This window comes from Lampetra planeri, chromosome 47, assembly GCF_965212315.1.
Source record: "Lampetra planeri chromosome 47, kcLamPlan1.2.h2, whole genome shotgun sequence".
Taxonomy (NCBI): Eukaryota; Metazoa; Chordata; class Hyperoartia; order Petromyzontiformes; family Petromyzontidae; genus Lampetra; species Lampetra planeri.
In genome coordinates this window covers 2,268,699-2,285,643 of record NC_136153.1, presented here as the reverse complement: position 1 = coordinate 2,285,643, position 16,945 = coordinate 2,268,699, and the positions used below count along the sequence as shown (strand labels likewise).

The window sequence follows — 16,945 nt, the reverse complement described above, 5'->3', positions numbered from 1 at the left end:
TACCGGCGGGCACGCCCTTGGCCTGGCCACAAGGATGGCTGAATGCGGCGGTGGGTGACTACATAAAAGAGTACAATTTGAGTCAGAGAGGGGGACCGTGGAACTCCAAGGAGGTATTGGCCAAAGTAAACGAAGGGGAGGCCTGCGAGGGGGTGATGGGTGCGAAGAGGACTATGTACCGTCAAGTGTGGAGGAACACTTCATCAACGGCGCTCACAAAAGAACAGAGAGATCTGTCCTGGTTGGCGGTGTGGGATAGATTGGAGACGAGGGGCTTCATGTTTTCTCGCCGAATGGCACGTTCGCCCAAATGCCCGAGGGGCTGCAACACAGATGAGGACGCGGTGCACGTTATGGTGAGGTGTCCCTTCACACAGGAAGTGTGGAGACTGAGCAGTCCGCTGTTGTCCTGGTTTTACTTGTCGCAGGTGATAAGTTGGGACATTATGTGGGGAGTCTTAAGGGAGGTGCGGGGAGATGACAGAGATCGAACGTGGGCCATAATAGGCGCGACAAAGGAGGCCTTGTGGGGAGCTCGCAGAAAAGAGTTGGATGGGTCCCCTATATCACCGCTGGAGGTGTGCTACTGGGCGAGGAGGTTGCTAGAAAGGGTGATGGAAGTAGACCGGGTTAGGCTGGGATACAAGGCCGCAGGTGTGAAGTGGAAGTGGCCCCTACCCGGGGTGGGGTAGCGAGGGGACCGGCGGGTATAGGGAAGGGATAGTGAAGGATGGCCACGCACATTTTAGCCGGCCTGCTAAATCGTGTGGGCGAGGAATGTACGTGTTCGATCGGGGGAAGGCGATGTGATGGAGCAGCGCATGGGTGAATGGTGGTGATGAATGTGAATAAGGGGAACGGGGCAGTGTGCGTTATGGCGGCGAGCTTTTTTGTTGCATTGTATGTGGGTGGAGCCCGCGGATGTGATGGAGACTCGAAGGGGCCAACCGGGGCGCCCGGGAAGGAGTGGTTTTCAGTACTCTCTTTGGTTTTCCTTGTACCCGCTGAGAAGTTAATAAAAACATTTAAATCGCAATTACCGGCGAAAGATGGTACTCAAATTGTAAATGTTGTGGTTTCACGCTTCAACACACCGGTGAGCTAAAGCAGTGAACTATTTGTCTTTTGTCAACGTGACACTTTTTTACTGATTGGCCGTGTCGGGTGGTGGAGGGTTACGACACATTTATAAATAACGCGATCTAAACCCAAAAACGTTGATTATGAATGATTATGCGAACAAATCTTTCGCTCATTTCCTCACACTTGCCATGCAGGAATAGGCACCGCGAAACGCAAAAAAATACAGCAAATCGCTTGAGGACCTGCAGGGAGAATTCTGCCGTAGGTTTTCTGATTTTGAAAACATTGAACAGTCACTTCAGCTGGTGTCCTGTTCCCTGTCACAAGATCCTGAAACAGCACCACAGGAGCTGCAGTTGGAACTGATAGATCTTCATCTGACTCCGTCCTAAAGGAGAAGTTCAACTCTGTTAAACTGAATGACTTATGCTTCACTTAACAGAGCCACGTTTCCAAACCTCCGGAGGACTGCACAGAAGATACTGACTTTGTTTGGCTCGACTTATGTGTGCGAGCAGACATTCAGCGTCATGAACGCCAACAAAGCATGTCACAGATCAAAGTTAACGGATCAGCACCTCAGATCTATCCTGAGAATTGCCACAACTAAAATAACTCCAGACTTGGATGCAATGGCAAAAATGGGAGATCAACAACACTGTTCCCACTGAAACTGAAAGTGATGATCTGTTGATGCAGCGAGGTTGGAGCCAAATTTCTATTACACAGCCTGCGTGGCTGCTCTAACCTGTTAATGTAGATAATAAAGAAGTTCAAGTGAGGTAAGTGGTTTGGGCGCAGGTCTCAGATGTTTTCATGATGTTTCATCAGTCACGTTACGACATGTTTTTGTATTGTTCATGTTCGTGCAATTTGTTAAATTTCCTTGCAAATAAATGCTTTGCTACCTGTTAAAGGCCAAATCCTTTCATGTAATGATTTTTACATATCATTTATATTAGTTCACACAAACACTCCATCCATCTGTTCCTGGCCTGGCCCCTCTGTCAAATTTTAGAACCCATTGTGGCCCACGAGTGAAAAAGTTTGCCCACCCCTGCACTAGCCCCTGGGGTGCCCCCATTGTGCTAGTCAAGTAACGGGATGGGAGTCTCTGGTTCTGCGTCGATTTTCGGAAGTTAAACAAAATTTCGGTGGCTGATGCATATCCATTGCCCCGCATGGATGATTCTCTCGACGTCCTCTCGGGTGCGCGGTTCTTTTCCACCTTAGATTTGCTCTCGGGCTTCTGGCAATTGCCACTGGACGGGGCCTCTAGACCAAAGTGTTCCGCATACGCCAGGGGCTGTTCCAATTCAATCAGCTTCCTATGGGCCTCCATTCGGCCCTGGCCACCTTCCAATGTCTCATGGAGATGGTCTTGGCGGAGCTGCAGTGGGAATCTTGTTTGATTTACTTGGACGACGTTATTGTTTTCAGCCATACGTTTGATGAGCACTTGCAGTGTCTTGAGGCTGTGTTCATCAAAGTACGTGCTGCGGGCTTGAAATTCAAACTGCAGAAGTGTCATTTGTTGCAACCATCGGTGAAATATTTGGGCCACATTGTTAGTGCATCAGGAGTCGCCACAGATCTGGAGAAGACAGCTTGTGTCCGGTCATGGCCGACTCCCACATCTGTCACCGAGGTGCGCAGCTTCGTCAGTTTCGCCTCGTACTATCGTTGCTTTGTGTGCGATTTTGCGACTATAGCGAAGCCACTGCACGCACTATCCGCAAAGGGACGAAAATTTAGTTGGGGCATAGAGGAGGAAGCGGCCTTTGTTGCGCTTCGCGCATCCTTGGTGGATGCGCCACCCTTGGAGTACCCTGACTTTTCTAAGCTCTTCATCCTCGACACTGACGCCATTGACTCGGGCATTGGGGCTGTCCTGGCTCAGATGGTCGACGGGGTGGAAAGGGTCGTCGCATACGGCAGTCGCGTGTTGTCCCCCACTGAGCAGTGGTTTTGTGTGACCCGAAGTGAGCTGCTGGCCATTGTGCTTTTTGTACAGCTGTATAGGTCCTATTTGTATGGCAGGCGGTTTATCGTTCGAACTGACCATGCGCCCCTGCAATATGCCCTGCGGATAGATCAGCACTCAGGTTAGCTGTCCCGCTGACTTGAGGTGCTGCAGGAATATTCCTTCGATGTCATCCACAGGAAGGGGGCACAGCATGGTAACGCTGATGGCCTGTCCAGACTGCCTACGGAGGGCGGGTGCGCATGTACCCTGGGTTCCAGTTGCTGCAGGACCCCGGTTGACACCGTGGCCCAGTTGGTTGCATTGGCCGAAGCGGACCTCCTCCGGGTATGGCTTTGCCTATGGACTTTGGCCTGGGTCTCACCTGAGAGGTCTGGTCCAACTTGCAGATGGAGGATTCCTCTCTGCTGCGGTTACGACGCCGTGTTGGGCTAAACGCCCGGGGCTCAGCTCCGTCGATGGGCCTGGTTGTCGCTGTGCATGACGGCCTCCTCATGTGTTGGGATACCAAATTGGATCGCTATTGCATGGTTGTACCCACTGGCCTGCGAGGAAAATTGACTCGTGTCATTCACGAGAGACTTATGCACCTTGGTTGTAAAAAGACCTTGTTGACCCTTAAACGGGACTACTACTGGCCAGGTGCGGAGAGTGATGTGGCACTGTTTTTGAAAGGTTGCCACGATTGTGCACGGCGGAAGGCCCCGGTTGGCCATGATCAGGCCCTGCTGCAGTCCATCCGGGTTGCTCGTGTAAATGAGCTCGTGGCACTTGACATTTTGGGCCCCTTTCTGACATCCCAACGGGGACACAAATATCTCTTAGTTGTGGTCGAGTACCTCACGCGCTGGCCTATGGCATGGCCCTTGCCAGACCAGTGGACCTCGTCCATCACCGAGGCCTTTGTGCAGGGTTACGTGTTGGACAAGGGTGCGTCAGAACAACTATTAACGGACCAGGGCCGAAATTTTTCTTCACAACTGCTTAAGGAGGTCTGTGACCTCCTTGGCACCAAGAAAATTCATACATCGCCCTATCACCCTCAGTCCGATGGGATGGTTGAATGGTTAAACCGCACCCTCACGTCTATGCTTTTCCACCAGGTGAGCACGTCCCAGTCGGACTGGGACCTGTTCATTCTAGGGGTCCTGTCTGCGTACAGGCTGGCCCCTCATGCCTCAATGGGATTCTCACCCTTCTACAAAATGTATGGCCGAAATCCGGAACCCCCGATTCAGGTACAGATGGACCTGGGATCCTCGAAGAATGGGTCCGCAATGGCTGCTCCAATGAAGGCCACGCTCGACCGGCTGCGCGAGGCACGGCAGGCGGCTGTGGACAATTCGGCCAGCCGGCAGGCGGCTAACGAGCACCTGCCGAAACATCAGGCCTCCGGTTTTCCGTGGGAAAAGGGGCAGAAAGCGTGGCTCTACTGCCCCCAAGTACCTGTTGGCACGTTCCCTAAATTGCACCGCCCTTGGCAGGGCCCTGTTGAGGTCGTGGAGGTGCGACGCCCACAATGTATTTGCATTCATTTCGGTCCCCGGCACTGGATCGTACACCCATCGCGCCTGAAAAGATATGTACCACCTAGCCTCCTTGATTCATCCCCACTTCCTGAGTGGCCGGTGATTGATGTGTCCGACGCACTGGGCCTAAGGGTCTTAATGTTGAGCACAATGTCCACCCTGTGTGTGTGCCTACAGAGCCCCCACTAGTAGCTCCTGAGGTGACGCCTCTTCCTGTGGAGGCCCCGATGTCGAGCCAGTCGCCAGCTGGCGCGTTGCCTGTCCCTATGACCGATGACGCATGTGGGAGCGGACCTGCAACTCACATGCGTTCAAGGGGCGCTCGGTTCCGATGATGGCTATTGGGACCGTTGTCATCAGCCTCCAGCCGTCACCGTCATATTTGGTCCGTTGCTCCACGTGATGATGGCCTTCCTTATTGTCGTGCTGCCCTAATGTTTTTGTTATCCGTTGTTGTCTCCTCTTCGGGTTAACAGGGCTCCGCTTTCGTATCATTCAGAGCCGAGTCGGCTGATTTCTTTTTTCACGTGAGGGGGGGGGGGTAATGTAGAGAAGTAATATGGGGACGTGACGTCATTTGCGCTGTGAGACGCGATGACGTCATGTAACCTGGGGGTACTTAAGGGGGGCCTCGTTACAAAAGCCGGGTCGTTGGGGGAGTCTGGGATGGAGAGCGGTTGAGGGGAGCTGAAGAGACAGCCAGGGGTAGAGCTCAAGAAGTATGTAGAAACTCGCTTTAGTTACGGAAGGCGAAGAGACAGCCAGTAGGCTAGCAGTAGAGAGAGCTAAGGGTCCAAGGGAAGGACCGAGTGTAGGACACCTATCCCTGGTGGTTAACTACTTTTTTTTGTTAATAAACCAGTGCAAGCCCTTGAAGACCTGGCTCAGCGTCATCATTTACCACGCAACAATTGTATGCTGATTACAATTATCTTAAATCTCTGCCACAAACCTAAAGTGATCTAAAGTATTTACGTGGCCTATATTGAAGTTTAAATGTAAGAAAAACAACTCATCAGTGAGAATTGTATTGTGCGTAACCTCCTAAACAAATAAGAAAAATTAAGGACTCAGCGGATCAAAACTTTGAACAACCTAGGAGCAAACAAACATCACCAGAAATGGAATGAATGTGAAAAATGTCGACTTATGTGACCAGGCAGATGGCAGAGCTGTGCTATCTCTCCCTCTGCGCCACACTACTCTTATTCGTTACTTGTCGAGTCTAATTCCTAATTTGGCACCTTATACATTTTTGTGGTGTGTATGATGATCGCACCCAGGATGGTCTGGTAACAAATGCTTTAATAACAATGAAAAACACGAACAGCAGCGCACAGCTCACGCCCATCTCACACCATAGCTCCGCCTTCACCGACTAAAGAAATGCTGGCAAGAAAACGCCTGCACCTACTTTAGCACGTTGACAAATGTAAGTTGTCTTACACTTGCAACCAGTATTTGCCCGAACTGTCTACCCATACTTAATTTGGAGCTTTCGTGACTGCAGGAATTATTCTTTGGTTCTTTCGGTAAAGTCACGTATAAAGATAAAATAATAAATTAAATTAAATACTAGCATACGACGTTTCGATTGCAACACAAGCAATCATTATCAGGTATAAATTAAATAGAAACACAAATCTAGTATACTTAGAAATGTAATGTAATACAACAGAGAGTCGGATAACATAACTGTCAACACCCTATCTGGTTGATTACGTTCTTCCTGAGAATGCTAAATTTGAGAGAGAGATTAAACACAGAACCAGAAACATAGACAGACATATAAGCAGACAGATATCACAGAGATACATAGCATTCTCAGGAAGAACGTAATCAACCAGATAGGGTGTTGACTGTTATGTTATCCGACTCTCTGTTGTATTACATTACATTTCTAAGTATACTAGATTTGTGTTTCTATTTAATTTATACCTGATGATGATTGCTTGTGTTGCAATCGAAACGTCGTATGCTAGTATTTAATTTATTATTTTATCTTTATACGTGACTTTACCGACAGAACCAAAGAATAATGTCTACCCATACTAAAGAGGAGATATTTACGATGTTATCAACCATAACAACAAAAAAGACTTACATTTGGAAGTTGATGGTCACCACCATTCCTTGCGGCACTGAGATTTCCCAGCTGCACGTTTCCGCTATGTTGTAGGAGTACATGAACTGGCCGATCGACACGTTCAGGGCTTGGCCGCAGCTGCTCGGAGACGCCGTCATGTTGAACGGAGACGCCGTCTTGTTGAACGGAGACGTTATCATGTTGAACGGAGACGCCGTCGTGTTGAACGAAGGCCGCCACATGCCGCTCATGGTGTAATTCAATCCGGGGTAGGTCGTGGTAGCGAACGTCAGGTTGTGGCCAGGCATATCTGATTAAGACGGCGGTGGGGTAAAAGGGTTTGTGGAGAGTTAACTTGCCCGCAGATTATGAAATTAAACGCTTGAGGTGTACATTGTGAGGGAATGTACATTCCGCGCCATGTTAGACTGCACTGTGGAGGTGCAGCCTTCTGGAAGGCTTTGTCACTTGTGGTTGCACTTGCCGTTCATTAATAAAGACTTAATAATTGCTAACGGAATATCCTGACCGAGATATTCCGTTATTGCAAGGTTGGTAAAGTAACCAAAAAGAAAATAAATAGTATTGACAAACTTCAAGCCAGATAGAGGCATGTGTCCCCTATGTGAAGCCTTGTGAAGCTGATGCAGGTGTATTCGAGATGACACAGGTATCCATCGATTTACGAACGTTCGCTTTATAATATTTCGCTTTCAGGCGATTTAAATATTACGGACGCTTTTCGATTAACGAAATCGAATTTTCCACGTTGTTACGAAATTTCACTCCGGCCAAGGGCGCCGTGAGATTATCGAACAAGAAGCCACCCGGGAGGCTGCGGTATCATCCACCCGTGACAAAGTCACGGGGTCCACAACGCAGCAGGAGCTTTTGGTGAGTTCCCTCAAAAGGTAAATTATTTTAAAAAATTAATTATTATTCAATCGTTTTCGTATTTATGTTCTTTATTTTTTAAAATCTTTTCATTGCGAAGTGATATATTTGTAGGTTAGGAGTAGCGTTAAATTGATTGTCCAAAACATGTCCCCTAATGTTTAGATTTAAATAACAGGGAATCCTCTACTTATGAACATTCGACTGAGGAACTTTCAAAGATACAAACAAACCTGTTCAGATCGAGTCGTAAGTTCAACCGCCGTACAATTTTTGTATTGTCTAAAGTGATATAGGTCTATATTTTGACATGCGTAAGAAACACATATATTTTTTTTTATTAATGGGAAAAACCATTTAAAATTTTAAGTGTGTTTTCTGAAGAACACATCCCTTTCATAAATCGCGGGATACCTGTACTTACGGTATCGTTTCATTGCTACTAAACAAAACTTTAAAAAAAAGTTGTATTTGACAAGGAAAGGCCCACGGAGCTGTATAGCTCTTTTTCAGAAGCGAACTGGCCATCACAAATGATATAGGTCAACCAAGTGGCTTATCACGTGCACATATATAGCAGCCAAATACTCTAAACGCATGTCTCTAAATGTGGAGGGAAAACCCGGAGGACCCGGAGAAAAATCCACACCACCACGGCGAGAGAGACACGCAAACTCCAAATATACAGCAGGCGTCAGGGTCGGGATCGAACCCACGACCTCCTGGATACCAGGTGAGGTAGCTAACATCTCCCCCCCCCGCGCGCCGCCCAGCGGTGAGGTCACAAGTTGAGGTGCGCCTTCTCGTACCGTGTTGTGACATCTGGGTGGAGAGGTGATGCAGTGGTAAGCCATTGTCTCAGCTACTCGCGCGATGGCGGCTTCGTGTCGCAAACGAGGAACATCTCGCCATTGCAACTCATCACGCTCACGGCAAAACATTTTCCCCTAACATGAGTCTTGGCGCTGTGGAATTTAGTTTTAGCAGACCGTGGGGGGCACCTCGAATGTTTATCAGTCGGGGTTTAGAAGACTTGGATCAGACGAGTTTCACTGTATTGTGTAAGAAATGTATCCATAATTTAGATCTTTTTGGGATAGATTGCGTAAAAATAAACGTGCCGTTAAACCCGCCACCACGCGACACAGCCAATTAGTAACATTTGTCACGCAAACAAAACATTCCAATTAGTTACTAGTTTAGCACACCGGTGTGTTGGAGAGTAAACCCACAACATTTATAATTCGAGTACGACGTCTTGCTGGTAATTACAGCAACCAGCCTCATCAGGCGACAGCCAGAATTGTTGGGAAATCATCCTCCTTTTCGGTCTTAAATAGAGGGGGTGAATGTGATGTCATCATTACAATGAATATCTCTATTCTTGGTTGGGTCATTCAAATTTAATCAACATACATAATTTATGTACATTATTCATGTGTAGTGACATAGAATCGGTCACTTAGCAGCATAGCGCTTGTTGCTGGCAGGAAAGGGATCTGCAGTTATAGCAGCCCTGATTGACAGCAAGTCACGTGATAGACCAGGGAGAGTGATGTAGGGGAAAGGTTACAGAAGGGGCATGTGGAGGAAGCTTGGGAACCTGCTGGTAGGTTCTATAAAGGGGGCATGGCTGGGGCGAAGCAAAGCCACGCTGGTAGGATAAAAGAAGGGGGGGGGGGGGGCCCGAGCAGAAGCTCGGGGCTGTCGTTTGGAGTGGGATCCCGTCGTGCTGCTGGAGTCTTCGTCACTGTCTTCGTCTTCACCATTTCGGCATCGTCAGTAAGGCAGTCTGCCAGCTGTCCTGACTGGGAGCTGTAGTTACTAAATGTGAACTATTAAGGCTGTTAATAAACAGAGTGCCTCTGAATCAGTCACTACACTTACAACATTATGCATGTACATTCTGCCATTTTTGAAATGTAATTCACATTGTTAATCTTGCTTCAGTTTACCAGATGATCCAGGTCGTGATGGTGGTGTTATGGTTGTGCTGATTGTAGCTGATGTCTTGTATACTAGAAAAAAACAAACAAAACAATAAACACAGAAACGCACATCACTGCCGCGCTTACAAATACTAACCACAATTATCGTGGGAGGAAAAGGCAATGCCCCAAACTGGACACTTTTATAAATTTATTTTCAGTAGATTACAATAAAGATTACAAATTAATTGATTATATGCACTCGCGATTCCGAATGTGAGGGACAAAGCGAACCCCCCCCCCCCGCCAAATATAGAAGTCAAACTCCGTCTGAAAATAATAATAATAGTGTGGTGGGTAATTGTCAGGCGTAATGCACCGTCACCACTACGGTCAGGGCCCAACAGGGGGCAATAGCGGGTCTGGTCTGTACCAAGTAGGACTGGCAAGTCAGGCAATCTGGGGGGCGGTTAGGAACCGGAGGTGAACACCCCAGGCCCCCAATGGGCGCTGGGGGATTGCGCAACAATCTAGGCCAGGGGCGGAGTGATCCTGGGAGCCCCATAAAAGCCGGACCCCAGAGCGGCTCTGGCAGTCAGCATCAAGCTGAAGACCGAAGAGCTCGCCTGAAGACTAGGACCCTGAAGATCCCCGGACCCGGCATCCTTATCAGGGCCGGGTCTGAGTGGGTCAGTGGTCAAGACCCGAGGACCTTGGCTGGGTCGGGTCAGCCTCCCCTAGGTCCCGTTATCCAGAGGGCTAAGATTAGGTGGTCCCAGTGACGAGGGCATGTTAGCTCGGAGGCTATACCTCCTCAGGTCGTCGGGTAGAAAGGGCTATTACCCCTTCATGTTAGGGACCCCGTGTGTTCACGTTATTGTTAAATAAATACGTGTTGCCTCCTACTACTACAATAGTATTATTATCATTATTACGCGTGTTTGCCCACGAAAGGCTGAGTCTCGTGACCTTATTTCAGGAGGTTCCTACCGAGTTTTTTGCACAAGGACGGAGCGATGTTTGCCACCCATAATTCCAATTGAATAAATTTGTGGATAATGTTTTTCCCATGCACCGTTTTAAGTTACACTTATTCATTATATATATATACGTTCATATTAATGCTTTAAAATTTTAATTTCACTTTTATTTATTAAATTTGTCTGTTTGAACATTCTAAACTGTTTTTAGGGTGAAAAAGGTCAACTTCAGATTGTCTTGGAATAAATGAAGCACCTTTAACATGCATTTCCTAGATTCGATTAAATGATAATTTCAGTTCAACGATGGTTTTCGTGGAACCAGTTAATATCGTTAACCGAGGGAACCCCAGGTATTCGGTTGTAAGAGTCGGGGTGATTGCCATCCATGGTGGAGTTATCATCTGTTAGCTTACCTTGACATAGAAGAGCCACCACAAGGAGGCTTCCAAGGAACCCCATATCTTGATCGGTTTTACTCTGTTTTACTGAAAAAGATGAGCACGTGTTAATAAATTAGGACACGTTTTAATAATAATACAAAAATAACTTAAAACTTATTTTCTTCTTCAAAATCCAGTCTGTAGGTCGTGAGCCTTATCTGACTTTGTAAACAAATAAAATAAAATGCGATTGCAAACAGCGGGAGGGTATGTTTTATTTGTCACAACGTTAGAGCTAAACAACAATGGTTTTCATGGAAAATAAATCACGCGAAATTCGTTTGTCTCCCTGATAAAGTAAGCAATGAGGTGCTGAGGCCTGTTGGGCAGTCCACAGTAGCTGTAATTCTACATTACCATTATAGGGACCAGCATGAAATTTTCATGAATATCGGTACAATTGTACAACTGTGCATTTTTTGTAGGAGGGACAACTGTTTATTTTGTAATATTCCTCCATGTTATCCTGATAGTATTACCGTCGGCATCAAGTCATGACGTGAAGAACCCATCAGTCCTCTGGCAGAGCAGCGCGACCCCTTGCATTGGAGAATATCCCACAGAAGCAGATAATATAGCACTACCTCTTAAATCCCTCTAAGTGACCTCAGGTGAAAATCGTATCAGGTTGCAGTTTCCCACCCGCGTCTGCAATTTCAAAATTGACAGTGATACTTTCATTCTCAGAGCTCTGGAATGTATGCAGATTACACGCAGAGCCAATCCCATGGAAGGAAGGGTCTTCTTTATCGGTGAGGCAAGGATATGTTTCACTGCATTCGACACGATTTGTACCATTGTGCTGAGTCCAGCGATGCGCATGTAACATTTCTACCTTCAGTACACGTAGAATGGATTGAGAGCAAAACCTACAACACATACAAGTACAATCAAACTCCCTATACCACGATGGTGTGGAAGATGAACGTCGCTTAATTTATTATCGGTGATGTTATCCGCAAATGTATTCCACTTATCCGCAAAAAGAGATTGAGGATAATCATACATAGTCGGAAGAATTTGCCACGTGCCTCCACTCATCTGCGAAAAAAAAACTATTTAGATAGAGTAATAAACCCCGGTATATGCCGGGGAGATGCACTCCAGAAAGGCACGACGACGAATATCGAAACGACGTAAAATCTAAGGGATTTATGTAGTAGTCGTGGGTGGTAGAGGTTCAAGCCTGGGAGGCGACGGATAACGAGAAAGGACAGACGGTGCCGTCAGTGACGTTAGTGTGTGGGTTGAGGCGACGCTAATCGGGTGGTGGTGTTAATCATAAAGTGACGACGTATGACGTTAAAAGTGGGGAGAGACGTACATTGGGGTATTACTGTAATAGGAAGCCATTCCACAATGCAGGATGGGAAAAAAACTGGACATTCCTGGATAATGATAATAAGAGGTTTGGTGTAATAGGAGTTTACATAGACACTCCAGCTCCCTTGGAGATAACAAGAGTCTTTGGCATGTGCAGAGTTTGCAGGCGGGGCACGGGGTAACGCCCCTCCAAAACTAGACACCTTTATTAATGTATTTTCACGAGCTTACGATTAAGATAAAAAAATCTTAAAATCAATTATATGCACCCGCAATTCCTAATGTGAGAGACAAAGCGAACCCCTGCCCACCCCCCAAATGTAGAAGTCAAACTCCGCCTAAGGTCATAGCGGGGTCATCGTGGAGAGGTTTTCAAGGTGGGGAAATCCTATTTGCGGTTTATCAACGTAGAATCGCAGAGATGGCTGGCTCAGTAACCTGATCGTGGTGTGAGCCACCAGAGGTGGCTGACTCAATAACCCGATATTGGCGCGAGCCACCAGAAGTAGCAGGCTCAGGAACCCGATCGTGGTGTGAGCCACCAGAGGTGCTGGCTCTGTAACCCGATTCTGACGCGAGCCACCAGTAGTGGCTGGTTCAGTAACCCGATCCTGGTGTGAGCCACCAGAATGTCACGTCTGCTTTTGGAATGCACATTTTTTGTAAGGTTTCCAAGCGGTGCTTAAACCTGTATTGAGATAGGAAGGACCCCGTCTTATCTACACAAAATCTGCCTGTCATTGTACAACGTGTGGTTTTTACGCAACTGTGTTAAACAACTATAATGATAATAATTTACATTTTCTTGGTTCTTCCGGTAAAGTCACGTAGAAGGGAAGTAATACAATAATAAAAACAAAACATAATAAAATAATTCTCACGACGTTTCGGCCACAACGCAAGCAGCCGTCCTCAGGTGAAGAACATGTCTGTCGATAAGACAGAGTCTGAATGACACGTCCTAGGCTTGGAGCGTCTATTTAAGCTTAGAGTCACGGCATCTCTTCAGAAAGGTGAGAGACTCGATTAGCTGAGCCTTCTTATCACTTGCTTGCGTTGTGGCCGAAACGTCGTGAGAATTATTTTATTATGTTTTATTTTTATTATTTTATTACTTCCCTTCTATGTGACTTTACCGAAAGAACCAAGAAGATGAATCCCTGCAGTCACGAAAGCTTTAAATCGAAATTTAACCGCCTCTACGGGGAGGGATTCCACGTAACTTTGAGATCCTTCAACAAGCTCCGTGATAAGAAGGCTCAGCTAATCGAGTCTCTCACCTTTCTGAAGAGATGCCGCGACTCTAAGCTTAAATAGACGCTCCAAGCCTAGGACGTGTCATTCAGACTCTGTCTTATCGACAGACATGTTCTTCACCTGAGGACGGCTGCTTGCGTTGTAGCCGAAACGTCGTGAGAATTATTTTATTATGTTTTATTTTTATTATTTTATTACTTCCCTTCTACGTGACTTTACCGAAAGAACCAAGAAGATGAATCCCTGCAGTCACGAAAGCTTTAAATCGAAATTTAACCGCCTCTACGGGGAGGGATTCCACGTAACTTTGAGATCCTTCAACAAGCTCCGTGATAAGAAGGCTCAGCTAATCGAGTCTCTCACCTTTCTGAAGAGATGCCGCGACTCTAAGCTTAAATAGACGATCCAAGCCTAGGACGTGTCATTCAGACTCTGTCTTATCGACAGACATGTTCTTCACCTGAGGACGGCTGCTTGCGTTGTGGCCGAAACGTCGTGAGAATTATTTTATTATGTTTTATTTTTATTATTGTATTACTTCCCTTCTACGTGACTTTACCGAAATAACCAAGAAGATGAATCCCTGCAGTCACGAAAGCTTTAAATCGAAATAATTTACATTGGTAAAGCGCACTTAAAAAACAAACATTTCTCAGGGTACTAAGCAACTATATTTAGCTGTCATGTTTCCAGTATAATTGAACTGGGATAATAAGCATTGCTTAGCATTGCCACAGGAAATGTTAAACTACCTTAGTCAAAGAAGTTCATTATGTGTGTATTTTTTTAGATGTATTCTTATTTTTGTTTACATTACCTCAGTCCCTTCATTTAGGCCTGTAAAGCACTTCGTATTCAATTCTTTGCACGAATTGTGCGATATAAGTAAAGTTTTTTTTCATTTGAAGGTCAAAAAATTCGATGATATGACCTTGGCTAATGTGGATGTATGTTTCAGTGAGTTGTTGCGTGCCCAGTCCTCCGTTGTTTAAAACAAATGTCCTATTCAAACAAACCAGTATTTCGTGTCCACAAAAGTGAGTTTCAAATCTGGTTTGAAGCAACCTTTTCCGTGTAAAACGAAAACCAGTTTCCACTAGGCAGGGTAGTGACAATAGTCGTGAACAAAGGATGGAAATGATTATCATTCAAGTGGTGTTATATTACAGGTACACGATACGGATCTGGTGGGAACTGACCATGGGATGTATGAAAATTGCAAAAGAATTGTTGCAACGTTGGCACGTAGGTCTTAGCATCAGTATATTCTACTAGCCTTTTATTACACACGCTTTCACTCCATGTGGAGTGAAAGCGTGTGGAGTGAAAGCGTGTAATAAAAATGCAGCGCTCTGCATCAGAAAAGGCAGGATGAAACTGGCATTGTTCCACAGACGAATAAAATAAAACATTGCCGCTATCGCTGAGTAAGCTTTCGTGGATAGTTATGAGTATAAACTGTACGAAAAATGTGTCACTTTGAAATATTAGTGTATCACATGCCCGTCAATATCTGGTCCATGAATGTAAAACTACATATATATTTTAAACAAGCACGTAGTTTAAATAGTAACACCTTACGTTTAAGACAAGAATTTGACAGAAATACTTTAAAAATAAACGTCTGGATGTGAATGATGCTGCTGAGTGAGAGTTTGCTAAAAATTAAACAGTGCGACATTCAACAGCAGTGGGTTGATGTCATGATATTATGATGTTGATATGATGATATGATGTTAATACGATGTTATGATGTTGATACGATGTTATGCAGAGATAACAGATAAAGGGGAATGCAATACCAAGGAGAGTGGGGTATGGCACGGAAGTTATTTCTGACCTCAATTTTCGATCAACGTTTGAGGTGTTGTAGAGTAGATTTAATATATTTTTATTCAGGTTAAATTGTTCACAGAGCATGTTCTGAACAGTTTTTGTTGTTGGGAAAAGGTTTACAGTAAGAATTGTATGTATTTACAAAATTCGTTTTAGACAGAAAGAATTATTGAAAGTTGCTTGCTCCAGTATTTGGCCTCTAAACAACGTCAGCGTTTGCATCGACACAGTAAATTTTCACACAAACTGTCACACCCGCACCTCCGATAAGCATGGTTGGCTACGTAAGGGGCGATGAAAATTCAACTTACAAACATACATACAAACATACACTCGGTGCATCCGCAACCAATAGTCCAGTCATCTCTTACAGGCATATCGCTTTAAGTTGTGTCGCATAAACACGCCCAAAAGTGTGAAGTTATCAAGATGCTTAAAACACGCTCAGGGCAGCTCTCATCGGCCTAAGTCAACATGTTGATCGATCCCAGAGGGACGATGAGCCGAGTTGACTTCTCAACTGGGGTATGAACGAATTAACTTTAACGTTGTGAGTCAAGTAGAGCGGCGACCAACACCACGACATTTAAAGTGACCTTAATCAGTATCCCCCCTGTTAGAATAGTGAAATGTAAACGTTCAAAATAACATGCCATCGTCAGATGTTACATAGCCTGTCAACCCCTTTTCAGTGCCTACCTTATTACATTATTGGTCACCTTGTGCCCTTATAAATCTCAACGTTCATCCTACAAAGTCCAATCACAAGGGAGAAACACAAACATATATTTTTTTGCTCGTATTGAAACTGCTAAATGCCGTATGGACCTGAAAACGCAATTGCCCTGTACAAGAATAGGGGGTAACCCGTATGGGTTGACAGCTATGGGGTGAGAAATTTCGGTTTTTCCGAATTTTTCAGATTCGACGGCAAAGCTTCATAATTTCATGTTTCTTTTAACACTGAGAGTGACCAATAATGGTTCACGAAGCCGAGTCTAAATTTTTTTGCGTGAATTAAAACAATGCGCATATACTTAAGGAAAAAAAGAGACGTCACATGCATATTAAATATATGTACAACACGACTTACCAGGCCAGTTGAATGTCAGTCAGACCCGTCACCCTGGAACTGCTGCTGCCTTAATATACGAGCGAGCCTTCCTTTTACGCAAATTCGATGTTGCAGGTTACCAAACACGTTTTTCTCGTTTCTCTTGGTTACGATTGTTTTTTTCTCTCTCCTGGCAATTCATTTTACTTCGACCCAACGGGATGCCAGTCTTCTCCGGTTGTGTGTTTGATTGCCCCGATGGTTCGTCCGTATTGTCTTGTCTCGTTTTAAAATTAAGTATAACAGCAGCGGCCTGTAACATTTAACCCGTTCTTGTTACCACAGCGTACGAAATACTGTGCAACTATATATACTGTGCTTTCCAAGGATTACAACTGAGAAAGATCTATTTAAGAAGTTATTAATAATTACAGATTTTTTTTTTATTATTATTAACTCAAACAAGTTTTGAATACGAAAAAAAAAGTTTCAACATCAATTCTGAAAATGTCATCCTTTAAAAGAAAACTCACGCATGGCTCAAATGT

The 16,945-nt window shown here is 45.3% G+C and overlaps 1 protein-coding gene across 2 annotated transcripts in view; it reads right to left on the bottom strand.

Moving 5' to 3' along the window:
- Positions 1–16,586, bottom strand: part of LOC144733492 (cubilin-like) — an 82,453-nt gene extending 65,867 nt beyond the window's left edge. For both annotated transcript variants that reach the window (XM_078615418.1, XM_078615419.1), the window contains exons 1-4: positions 16,437–16,586; positions 10,901–10,972; positions 9,532–9,594; positions 6,701–6,992 (exon numbers count right to left, since the gene is read on the bottom strand). In XM_078615418.1, coding sequence (XP_078471544.1) covers positions 6,701–6,992; positions 9,532–9,594; positions 10,901–10,946 — 401 coding nt within the window. In that variant the 5' untranslated portion in view covers positions 10,947–10,972; positions 16,437–16,586. The remainder of the gene's footprint in view (positions 1–6,700; positions 6,993–9,531; positions 9,595–10,900; positions 10,973–16,436) is intronic.
- Positions 16,587–16,945: the final 359 nt, after the last annotated feature.